The sequence below is a fragment of the Oreochromis niloticus genome, linkage group LG23 (assembly GCF_001858045.2).
Source record: "Oreochromis niloticus isolate F11D_XX linkage group LG23, O_niloticus_UMD_NMBU, whole genome shotgun sequence".
NCBI classification, from domain to species: Eukaryota; Metazoa; Chordata; class Actinopteri; order Cichliformes; family Cichlidae; genus Oreochromis; species Oreochromis niloticus.
The window spans coordinates 42168535-42181367 of NC_031986.2; the positions used below are offsets into that span (position 1 = coordinate 42168535).

At 42.1% G+C, this 12833-nt stretch overlaps 1 protein-coding gene across 2 annotated transcripts in view; it reads left to right on the forward strand.

Moving 5' to 3' along the window:
• Nucleotides 1-11162, forward strand: part of tle5 (TLE family member 5, transcriptional modulator) — a 54837-nt gene extending 43675 nt beyond the window's left edge. The window contains exons 5-7 of one of the 2 annotated variants that reach the window (XM_005479042.4): nucleotides 3482-3544; nucleotides 4323-4397; nucleotides 6061-11162. In XM_005479042.4, the coding sequence (XP_005479099.1) occupies nucleotides 3482-3544; nucleotides 4323-4397; nucleotides 6061-6285 (363 nt within the window). In that variant the 3' untranslated portion in view covers nucleotides 6286-11162. Of the gene's footprint in view, nucleotides 1-3481; nucleotides 3545-4322; nucleotides 4398-6057 lie in introns of both variants that reach the window. The other variant, XM_003439831.5, reaches the window with a different exon arrangement.
• Nucleotides 11163-12833: the final 1671 nt, after the last annotated feature.

Here is a 12833-nt window from a genome sequence, read left to right on the forward strand (position 1 = left end):
GAGTTTAATAAACTCGGCCGTCTGTTCCTTTCTATCTAAAATATAACAGGACACTGGCGTAAATTCTCGACCATCTCACGCTTCTGTTTAATCAGTTTTCTGTTTGACGTTTATTCAGCTGTGTGAAAACTGTAACTTTAATCTCAGCCAAACCGAGTTACTCAGAAACAAATAAAACTCTGAAAAAAGCCAAACAATAACAAGTTATTAAGTTATCTAAGTGACTTATATATCATGTTTAACCTGAGTAGCGAAAGACCGCGGCGGGGTTGAAAATGATGTGCGGGGAGTTCGCTTTTATCGTGCCGGCTAGCTATCAAGCTGGTGGGTAACAGACGTCTCCGAAAACGTCGGAGCACTTTTGCAAATATGTGATGTCCTGATAAACCGAGCAGATATTTGAAGTTTACACAGCTACATTCTCGCCTGAAAATATGTTAAAAGTTTATTTTGTGACCCAGAAAGAGTAATAAGAGTAATATTAAAACTTAGTAGAGGCCGCCATTGTTGGAAACTGGAATTGGATGGGCCACACTATGAATTCTGGGATATGGTGGGCCACGAAGGATACACCCCACCCATCCTTCAAATTCGGGGAAAAGGAGGACACATTTCTCGGCTGCATTCGGAGGAGTCTACGCATTTGGACAGCCTTCATCGCGTCACTGTGACGTAATCGGTCTACAAATGCGGCCTCAGGAGGACGCAGCTCATGAATTTGGACACCCGCCTGGAGTGTCAAACTCCAGGCCTCGAGGGCCGGTGTCCTGCAGTTGTAGATGTCCTTGATCCAACACAGCTGATTTAAATGGCTAAATTATGTTCTCAACATGTCTTGAAGTTCTCCAGAGGTAATGAACTAATCATTTGATTAAGGTGTGTTGACCCAGGGTGATATCTAAAACCTGCGGGACACCGGCCCTCGAGGCCTGGAGTTCGACACCCCTGATCTAGACTATTTGATTAGGTTTAAACAATCTGGACTACTTGGTTAGATTTAGATAATCAAACCTGCTACCACAGGTTTAGATCATAAATCTTCTTGATAAAAAACTACTCAGGGCAGATTTAGGTGTTAAAACTATTTAGCTAGGTTCTGAAAAGGGTCGTGGTTTGGGTTGAAGTACAACAGATGGCACTTTCATCAGCACTCTGGAGCCACCTGCAGCATGTTATCATATGTGTGCTGCAGGCGTAAAAACTATTACTTTTCCTCTTTGTATTGAAATATGTTTCAAAGTCACGCTTACAAAAAACAGGACAGCTCACTTTCATAAACGAGAAAAATCTATCGGTATTTCACATTTTGCCATGAGACCCTGAGACTATAGGGGAGCCCACGCAGTGACAAAGCCAGTACACTCTAAGGAAGTCTGTGTAACGTTAGGTTTGTTTACTCTGCCTTCCATACTTCCTTGAAACAGAATTTCATCAGTGAAAAGTGCTCCAATAGCACTTTAGGAAAGCCAGAATGAAGCAGAGGGAAATGTAAAGTGAGGACACGAGAGAGGAGGCTGCAGTCAGATAGAGAAATCTGATGGAGAAGAGAAGGTGATGGAGAGCAGGGATAACAGAATAGACAAAAGCTGGGTTGAAAAAAACAAGATAGACAGAATAAAGGGTACTGAAAAAGAGGCAGAGCCATAGTTAGCGTGGAGCGAGTCCCGCAGAGACATTTTAGAGATGTCAGGGAGATTGTATGTGTAATGATGAGGAGATAGGAGTGAAGCGCTTGATGGGAACTGTGCTCTGCATGCCTAATGTCTGTTAGAAGAGCCTCTCTCTCCTCATCGCGCCTCGAATTAGGCTCTAACACAATTACTGCTGCTTTGCATATCTCTTATGGATTGGATGATTACCAACCAAATGTGATAATAGACCTGCATGTGAGAAAGATAGGGAATGTGCATGATGTGAAAGAGAACACGGCGTATGCGTGCGTGCATGGGGGATTATTACTGTGTGTGTGTGTGTGTGTGTGTGTGTGTGTGTGTGTGTGTGTGTGTGTGTGTGTGTGTGTGTGTGTGTGTGTGTGTGTGTGTGTGTGTGTGTCCAAGAGTTTTTAGAAGCGTATTAAGTACAAGCAACTAAATTAATGAGGTGAATAAAGGGATTCTGACACATCTGATGTATGTGCATGTGTGTGAGATATATTTGCTCCAGTTTGGGAAGGTCGTAGCAGATGTTTCCCATACTGATGAGTGTGGCGTAAATTCGCTGCATGACGATTCACATTTAACAAGGGTTTAAAGGATAAGTGTGGTGATACTCTTTATTTTGAGCTGTCATTAAATCCCATGAAAAGATTAAAATGAGCCGTGAGCTGATATCACATTTTATCTGTGTAGCCAGAGGCTATTATGCTGTGTTCTTCTGTTCCATAGAGTTGTTGTCCTCGATACTTTGCCCTGGCATGGTTTTTGTTCACTTTTTTGTGGCTTTGGTTGTTCTATGTTATCATCTCTGACTTTATTCATTTATTCGTTCATGAAATCTTCTCCATGGATCACACAGGCGGTGAGGTGCAGTAATATTTTTTACATTCAGCAAATCCACATCTAAGTGCTCGCTAAAGACACCACCACCCTACATTTAGTTGTCCAAAGGTGCTCTACAGCCTCAGACAGAAGCAAAGCTGGTATGAGCTTCCCTCTGTTAGTGTATCCCCTCATGACCGAGCATTACTTAAGTGACTTAATCTAATAGAAAGTAAGAATATCCTTCCCCTCTATCCCCTGCACCAGTAATTCTTGAGTATAGACAGTATAAATATGGACGTAGGCGCCCCCATGTTGTCTGTCTTAAACCTCCATTCGTGTTAATGGCCACCAGGGGGAGACACCTGTGGTGGCAAAAAATAAAAATAAAAAATCTGCAAGCGCTATCCCGCTGAGTTTATGGGCTCAGTCACTCATTTCATACTGTATAAAACAGTGGTGGTGTGGTGTAGCATTGCAGTTTGAGACGAGGAGGTGTACTCCTAATGTTCCAAACCTGGATAAATGAGAGGGTTGCATCTGGAATGGCATCCGGCATAAAACCCAGTCATAAATCCCAACCTGTGCGCTGTGGTGAACTCAATACACGTCCGTCAATAAAGTCCGTTTTGTAAATTTTGATCATTGTAAGTTTCAGAAAGGCGAATAACCCAGGATCTGAGCCCACAGTCAGATCCACCCCTTACTTCATTATGAACACGCCCAGTGTGTTTTATTTTGAGATACTCATACATGCACTATTCTGTTCTAACCACTGAATATACAGTTATCTCTTTTTATTACAACAACTATCAGTTTTTAGGAAACAGTGGAAAGTTTTTTTATATTTATGACCATTTTTTAAGGTTAAAATTATTAAGCTATGATGCTGACAGGGTGGGGAAGATGGAAAATACCCAATTAAGTTACATATTTTTTCACTGGGTTTGTTGGGAGTGATAAAAATATGGAATACTATAAACCACTATGCTCTCCTCCAACAGGCTGAGATAGTCAAGAGATTGAATGGGATCTGCGCACAGGTCCTCCCTTACCTGTCTCAGGAGGTAAGCATGCGCGTGCACACACACACACACACACACACACACACAGACGTCAATAACCCTCTGACCCTCAGCACTATTCCTTACATCCTGGAATGAGATCACCCTCATTCCCACCTCATTACCTCTCCACCTTCGTGACCTCAAGCTCAGCATCCCTCTTCTCTCCTCCCATCATTCATCATCACTCGCTTCCTGTGTTTCTTTCCACCTCAATTTCCATTTCACCCTGCCCCCACCTCGATTCTGCCATATTCAATCTGTCCCATCCTCACGGTTGTCCCTTCCCCCTCCCCTTTTGACCTCTTCCTTCACTCCCCTCTTTCCTTCCATTTTTCCCTCCTTTCCCTCCTCCTACTCCATCCAACTCTTCTCTTCCTTTATACATGTGTGTGTTTGTGTCAGTGTAATAAATGGCTGTGCGATTCAGATAAGCCATGCTCTTATCTGCCCACCAGGGGGTTGACCTCCACCCATTACTGCACACCAGCCAACCATCCATTCCCGGGTGTCACACAAGGCTTTTGTGTGTGTGTGTGTGTGTGTGTGTGTGTGTGTGTGTGTGTGTGTATGTGTGTGTGTGTGTAACCGGATGAATAGCAAAATGGTCAGAGGGGGAGGCGCAACACCGGAGAGGGTTGTCGGGTCTCTGTTGGGACTATTGATATTGATCTAACCTCCCTCCCCCCCAACTCTCCTCCCCATGTTTCTGTCTCGCTTTTATTGTCTTTCTCACTTTCCTCCTCTTGTCTTTACCCCCTGCCCCCCCCCCCATCTCCAGCACCAGCAGCAGGTCCTAGCAGCCATAGAGAGGGCCAAGCAGGTCACCCCCCCAGAGATGAACTCCATCATAAGGGTACGTTGTTGCAGCGTTGTTGCCTGAAAAAGTGCAAATATTGACCAACCCGATCAATTCTATTGTTTTCTTTTACATCTCGCATTTATTGACTTATTGTTTGTGAGGATAAAAACCTTTGTGTGTTATCGCAGGGTTTTTTCTCAAAAACCTAAAATGCGCTTCTCGTTTTTTTTTTATTGCTTTTTTATATTGTGTGAAATAGAAAAGCTCTAAACCTCAAAGGTTTCCTCCCCCAATCTGTTTCCCCCTAAACAGAGCATTATAAAAATAAATAAGCTTTTATTAGCTTCAATTGCTAATGAAAAACGTTAAAATGACCCATAAATCATGATTATATTCAAGCGCTAGTAATGTATGCCTGCACAGCAAAATAAACATTTATAATTGTTCCCACTGTTTTGTTTAAGCAGCCCTGGGAACAATGAATTTTTAAAGGGTTTCTTTAGAGTTATATTGATGGAGTCCAGTAAAAGAAAGAGAAACTTTCAAAGCACAGATTTTTATTTTTTATGTTTTGCTCCAAACTTCTGATGCACCAAAAGTTGGAATATAAGAAATTAACTTTTCTAGAAGTGGCTGAGCTCCAAAGAAATGCTGGATTCTTCTGTTAAAGCCTCCTTGCCTTGATTTCTTTTTGTTTAGATTTCATGTTAAATGTATAGATTTAAATAGACATAACCTCGGGGCTGTCCTCGTGGCATTATTAGGGTTAAAATCTCTTCTACACTTGCGTCTTAGGAGTGCGTAGTACTCTTCATCACAAGTAAACTGGTTTTTGTGTCTTTTAAAAGTGGTGGTATCCATCCCATCGAGGGGATAAATCTGATTATGCCACAATCGTGTCCATTGAAACAATTACAGCACAGTTATCTCACTAGCTAAAATACCAAATCAGTACAAACCAGGCCAGCTCGTTAGCCTGCTATGCGCAGATATTCTTTATATCAGCAGCTTTAACTACTTTAGCTACGCTTCATCATTATCAGCCTCGTGTTAGCTATCCTAGCTCCTCCATCATTTCACTATTGTCTAGTGTTCGCTAAGCCCAGCCACTCCATCACTGTGATGGATGATTCACGGTGGTGCGTTGCTTTAGTCTTTGTGTCTGCGACTTGTGATAAAGAAGGTGGCGCTCGGCGTTGGCGTTTGTGGTAGGGCGTTCTGTTGTCTGTGGATCTTTTGCTTTGATGTTGGTCACATCATGTAGAAAGTTAGAGGCAGTTATGTGTCGATTATAAGAGGTCAGCGGGAGCTGCTGTAAAAATGAGCCCACTTTTGGGTGTGTGTAAAAGAGAAGCGAGGCAGTAACAATGTATCTTTCTGTACTTTAAAATCAAATGCATGTCGATCCCATGATATTGTTTTTGCCAGTTCTGTGCTCAGATAACTCTTTGTCTGCACTTGTTTTCTTAGGCTTTTATACATCTTAAAAACTGCATCTATTATAAATAAGCTGTGTGTATCTTCTACTGAGCCGTGCTATGATACGTGCGTCCCATCTATCCTGTTGTCTATAAACTATTAGCGCTGTGCCTCAAGGGTTATATATTAAACATGACTTGTGGTTCTAATATAGGTCTGTCCTGTGTTTTGCAGTGATTTCTGCGCTTGATCTATCCTACTGTCTCTAAGTTGCGTCTGATTCTTTTCCATGCAGCAGCAGCTCCAGGCTCACCAGCTGTCTCAGCTCCAGGGCCTGGCCCTGCCCATGACTCCCCTGCCGCTGAGCCTGAGCCAGCCGACCCTCCCCGCCGTCACCACCTCCTCTGGTCTCTTCTCCCTTTCTTCCCTGCTGGCCTCTCAAGCCCAGCTGGCCAAGGAGGAGAAAGCATCGCGGGATGGAGTCGACAGCCACCGTGAGGAGGATGGAGACAAGTCTGATTAGATGGTGTCCCTGTTCAGCTCTGTTTTTATCCAGAGACCTGAATCCCTAGATTCAAGCCCACTTGGCCTATAGCCTCTCCCCCAGGTCTCCCTCTCTTTGACACTACCTAACATGGGCTTCAATTTCATCTCCTCAGACCCCAGCCAACCCCATTATTGGGAGGTCTTTGGCACATACCACCTTATATCTTGGTATTCACCATAGTTGGGTTGTTTCTATATCTGTTTTTTTTTTAAACCATGAGACTGTCTCTCTCTTATGTATCTTGTATCTTCAAGTGCTCTCTCTCTTTTTTTGCATGTGATTAAGCCACATTTATCCCTTTTTAAAAAGAAAATCAGGACTACTTTCTATTTCTGTTTCTTCCTGCCTCCCTGTTGCTTTTTCTCTCTCTTCTGATTCCTGTTGAGTTTCCGTGTTTTCCTTTCTTCTCCATGCCTCCCTCTCTTCCTCCCTGTCTTCCTCCCACCTCTTGCCTCTGCTCTTCGTAGGTCCTTGTTAGACAGGACTGATCCGTCACACTGAATGCACTGTTCCGTAGGTGTTAAAACAGAAAAACTGTTAAACACTTGGATTTGCTGGCAAGCTGTAAAACTTGTCAGATGCAACACGGGATTCCTAAAAACTTCATTTTCCCAACATAAAGGTCTCACCGAGATCAGCAGTGTTGATATTTCATGGTATTTCACCTCGCGTGTATTCATTCTAAAGGTGGGCTCAAAGTTTAAATGTTGGATTGATAAAAGATCAGAGAATTGTTTAAATAATGCCCTGGCTAAAGACAGAAAGCATACCTAAAAGCTATACTCACTTTCTAACCAAAAACCTCTGCCTTCAAAAGAGAATCGTTGTTATGAAATGACATATCCGGGCAAATTAGAGATTTTGTGAGTAATTCTAATTTAATATAAAATAAAAGCACGTTCTTAGATCCGACTTAATGCTGAGAGCCGTCAGAGTAGATAACAGACCCACCTCGATAAGTAATCCCCCTCGACGTTTGATCCTTGGCCGACCCTGTGAGGTACGTTGGATAAATCCACCCAGCACCTTCACTGAAAGGCATCATTAAACGGAGCTGAGGTAGCACAACGTGCAGCAAAGAGAAGTAATGCCACTTCTCGTCCGTGCCCTCCCACCATCTTTTTCCTCTTTAATGTGCACTAATATCAGAGCAGACACTGAGGCGAGAAAGAGTGCATGTTGTGTGTTTGACAGCAGAGGGCAGCGTGTGTCTTTGAAGCATCCTCCTCGCTTGGTTCAGGCTTGTGCAGAACAAGGACAATGACAGAGTGCAGACTGTGTCACAAAGGGAATGGCTTATTTATCCAGTCTGTGTGCAAACTTAACACACAGTCGACACTAGACCGGTGGCATTAATTACTGTGATCCAGTTCTCGAAAAGCGGTCTGCTTTGGTTTATTTTGGTCTCTAAATGGAACGACTCCATCCTAGCATGAAACAAAAACATGGGCTCTCTGTAAATTCACTTTTAAATACTCTATGATTCACTGCACATAAAGATCTTTCACATATCAGATTAATCCTGCGTTATACAGTTGATTTAATGCCTACATGGGGCACTGAGTATGATTGAATATAGTTACATTACTGTAATCCACACAGATGAAGCACAAGTGCATCCCACAGCTGCTGCTATGAATTCAAACTAAACAAAAACATCGCCTTCAAACAGAAAGGTCCTGTTTGCACTCGTTTAGACCTCGAGTCTGCTGGAAGCTAATCTATACCAGCCCGCCACAACATTGATGATCTCATTGCAATACAAAGTTCAGCTGGGAAATCTTCTGGTTTGGCTTTCCTTTAGATGTTATTAAGAGCAACGGCACCCGTGCCACATTGCTGAAGGTCTTTATCCGGTCCCAGAGGATCTACGACTACCTTCCTGGTGCCAGACGCCAAAGGACAATTCCCAGATGACTCGTTTCCATGCACCAACCTGTTGGAGCTTTTTTGGAGGTGCAAGGTAACGTACTCAGTATTAGGCAGATGGCTTTAAAGTTGTGGTTCATTATTGTATTAAAATACCCACTGCATCTTTTACCAAATTCTTAGTAAAAAAAAAAAAGTTCTGCTCCATGTGGGGTCTGCAAAAAATGTAGTAGACACGCAAGACTAGAGCCTGACTGTCTGCCCAAATTACCTCCGTGTGGAACTATTGGTATTGTGATTTCTAACGAGTTCGGTAGAAACACCCTTCAGGCAAATGTTGACGTTGCATAGTTTGTCCAACAGAGGGCACTCTGCAACACGTGATTTGAATGCCACGCAGCAAACACAACAAGCAGCCCGTCACTAATCTGGGAAGCAGGTTTACCAAAGTCAGACTCTAACTGTAAACTGAGCAGATCAGGAACTCTGAGTTGGTATTTTCATGGAGGCTGGTCGGAGTAGGCAGCCATTTTAATGATGCTGTCTGAAACAGAGGTCGCTTGTGACATATTGAGTCTCATAAAGGTTAAATAAAAATAAAATCATGTTGGGCCACTCTATATTATCATAGAAAAAAGTTTGTACCATATGTCTGCCATCGGATCCGAATTGAATCCGATCATTTCCTATCTGATTTCTCAGGATTAACAAACTCTGAATTTTAGCTAAGCCTGCTTCCTGTGATCTGAGAGGAGCATAATATAATATAATATCACCAAATACTGTTTGTTTGTTTTAAGAGTGTCTTTGGCGTTACAGTCAGTTTCTTACTGTGATCTAAAATTGGTCATTCCACGAAATGAAAACACATCTGCAGCTCTTTAATAAGCTCTTCTGTTTATTTATTCTTCAAACCAGCATGGCAAGAATTCATGTTATTAGTAAGGAGAATAATCAGTTATCGCTTTTAGATGCATCTGAAAGTCTTATGTTGCATTTAATTGATTAAGACAATTTGTGTAATGATAGCATTACAGTCCAAATTCTCAGTCAGTTAGGAGACTATTATTTGTAAAGTAGTATAGAGCCAGTTTGACAGTATCTTTTGTTTGGTGGTTTTCACTTCAGACATTTTGACATGTCACAGTAAGGTAAGGTGTAAATAGTAGAATTAATGACTTCCATTGAGCTGTTAAGGTGTCAGTGTCCCGGTACTGTTCATGCTATCATACTGTCATTGCTTAGTGGGAATTTTAAATTGAACAGAGCTGTAATTTATATCAGTAACACAGATATTCTTCCTGTTAGTACAAGTCAAAATATCTGCTGTGAAAAGTATCAGTGCAAATTAATAAATAGTGGAAGTAGACCCATTTTTGTACCTAGTGCGCATTTATGACACAAAAAAAAAATGCAAAATAGGACTGAAAATTTGCCTATAGTTAAAAACAAAAAAGAATAGAGACTACATCGCTTTCTTCATTATATTTGGGTTGAATTTGTTTGCTTTTTAGATATATTGGAGCTTCTTTTTTACTGTCCTGGGGACTTGTCAGGCAACAGAAGTGCGAATGGACAAAATGTCTGCTTTCTAAAAGATGACATGCAATTTGAGAGGTACCACGTATACTTTGAAAATGTCGAACCACACTTAAAAGCACGTACACCTGTCTTGACCTCCTCTCTTTTCATCACTGAATGGCTTCATTGAGTGTAGCCATCTCGAGCTGTATGTGTATTAAAAAAACCCTGCTCCTTTCATTTGGGGGAAAATAAACTCAGAATGGTCTCCGGTTTGATGATAAAGCACATTTTTATTGCAGAAGTACCCTTCAAAGAGATACACGTACATCCACGTTTGATATCCAAAAGTGAAAATACATATGAGGGACTTTCAGAATAAAAGCCTCCATCTTCTAAAGGTTCAGATGATAAACTGTTGATGGCATTTGCTGGAGGACTCTTTCAACGATCCCCATTGTTGTGTATGTATGTGAATACATAAAACAAGGTGTGTATAAACACTTGTACAGATCTCGTAGTCGATGCTAAACCAGATGAAATGCGTTGCTGTTCTTACAACTAAAGCTAACATGCTACCTTGCTTGTGAATTAAGCTCGCGGCACGTCGTCCTCCCATCTAGCTGCATACTGTATGTATCTAGTTACATACTGTACTTGTTGTAGTGAAATGCAGAGCGTGTAGACAAAGCAGAACACACACACACATCAATGCATGTCTGCGGGGGAACTGAGATTGATTTCTTTCTAGTGGAGACATGTTTTTTTTCCTTTTTAAAGAATGTTTGATCCAAACTTTCTGTGATCGATGCACTCGTTCCTTTTCTCCCCCCTTTTCTTCGTTTTTAAATATTAATCGATATGAGCTAGAGGGAGATTTGCAAGGCTGACGTTTTAGACGTACAAATGAAATTCTATGTATTTGTTGAAGTAGTTGGAGGTGCTCGCCTCTGTATACAGTTATACATAGAAAGCTTTATGTGTATATGGCTGCATCTTCTCTTGTCTGTCCTGGATGATTCTTGTGCTATTGTGTTACAAAACCGATGTGACACCAGGGGGGAGGGAAACTGCAGTATGTTGACCTTTTCACCCTTTGATCCCCCTTTCCTTTTCTCCCCCTCCCACCACCCAAACACTCCCTCCCTCCCACCCACTCCCCTTGACTCCTGTGCCACCTACCCGCCTCTTTGCCCTCATAGCGTGAAGCATTGTAAGCGTTTTGAGCTTTGTAAAGGTCTTTTTTTAAATACTTATTTTGTGTATAATGTAAAACCTGAAAGTGTGTACTTTGGCAAAAAAAAAATGTTTTGTGTCTGAAATCATAGCTTCATTTAAACAAACGAAAAAGAAACTATAAAAAAAAAGTACAGCAAACATTTACTATAAATAAAATGAAATGTTCTGCAGTAAGGAAGGACTTCTGGTGCCTTACAAATAAAGTCAATCAAATCATGAAAAAAGTCTCGTCTTTGACTTGATGCACACCGTCTCCTGAGTGGGATGATTGGCTCTCGTGGGCTTCCAACATTTTATTGACCTTTTTCTGCTTATTGCTGGCAGGATGGAAGAGTCATTGCTTCCCGGTTATCTCAGGGTATGAGTGTCAACTTGCAGACTGAAAATTTTGCAGTCAACATTAACAATAACCAATCCCTAGCTTGGCTGGCTGCTGCACCACTCACACCCCAAAAAGACAATGTTATTGCAGGGTAAGTGAGGTTTTTCAGGCATGCTCTACTGTGAGGGGAACCCTAGGGTGGAACCAGGACGTGTCTTCTCTTGGCTGACCTGGGACCACCTTAGTACCGCCACAAAGAGCTTAAGGCCTGAGAGAGGGAGGTCTGATAATCTCTGCTCAGGCTCGTGACTCTGATAAGGACAAATGGAGGGATGGATTGATTATTAGGAAATATGCACGTTGTAATCAGGTGAATACTGTTGCTTTTCCAAGTGTGCAGGTGTAGCAACGCTGACTCCTAAAAATAAGAATAACCCAAACCCCCCTCTCTAGGTTTTTGCCACTTTAGACAGGTGACTGTGAAAGTCTTATTTATTGTAAGGTAACACAAACCTAACAATTTTTAATTTCAGCTCTAAATAAATCACGATTATGATCTCTGCCAACAGATTCCACTCGATCCTACTTTAATTTCAGCATACACCCATGAAGCATACTTCACAAGGTAACATACTATTTGGAAAATGGGCAACTTATTTTTTTAATTGATGGGATGGAAGATGCAGAGCCAGTGATATATTTTTAAATCAGTTTCACTTCATGATACTGAAGTGCTCTTTTGCCACCATTCAGAGAGACCGATTAAAAACCCAGATCCACAAAGAAACGCTGGCATGGCTGATTAATGTGCGGATTAATCAAATCTCTCTCAAGTGTTTCAGCTTAAACTTGAGCTTGTGCGTGTCTTTGGTAAGCAGTTACTCATCACGCCAGCGCAGATGTTCTTTATAGTGGCACTAAAAAACTCAACATACGAGTGAATCACCCATCTTTTAAATTTTAGGGTCTAATTCTGAAGCCCAGATAAGAGAGCACTCGGTGATGTTTGAGGTTTTTACCAGACCTGGACTTATTAATTTAAACCTGATGTCCTGATGTTTTCTGGCCGCCCCAGGGTGGCTGTAGTTCACGTCAGATCCACCAGGAGGAAGTGTTGATTTACGTTTACCAGCCCTTTTTCCACTGAGGTGAACCCGGCAGGTAATTGCTCTGAGGTATTCTCACATGCGCTCCTGTGTTTGTGTGTCACATTGGAGGGGAAGCTTCCTGTTCTTAAGGCTGCCATGATGAGATTTTATCTATTCTGCACTGCGTGCGTCCAGATTTGATGTTACATCTCGAAGGCAGCGGATCACGACCCCGCTTGGCACCTGTACAATATCCCCATTTGGATGCTCTGTTTATCAGGTTTGAGCCCTAACTTGGTTCACCACTCCTCCTTGTCCGTTCAGGTGGATGCACATCCAGTGGATTTTTGTTTTTCTTTGTGCAAAATCACATTGGTTTCTTTCTCATTTCCTCCTCAGTCTGTTTTCTCTTTTTCCTCCCTGTCACCGTCTCCCTCTGGTTGCCTTCCTCACCGTGTGTCCAAGCAGCCAGATGTGTGTGTGTG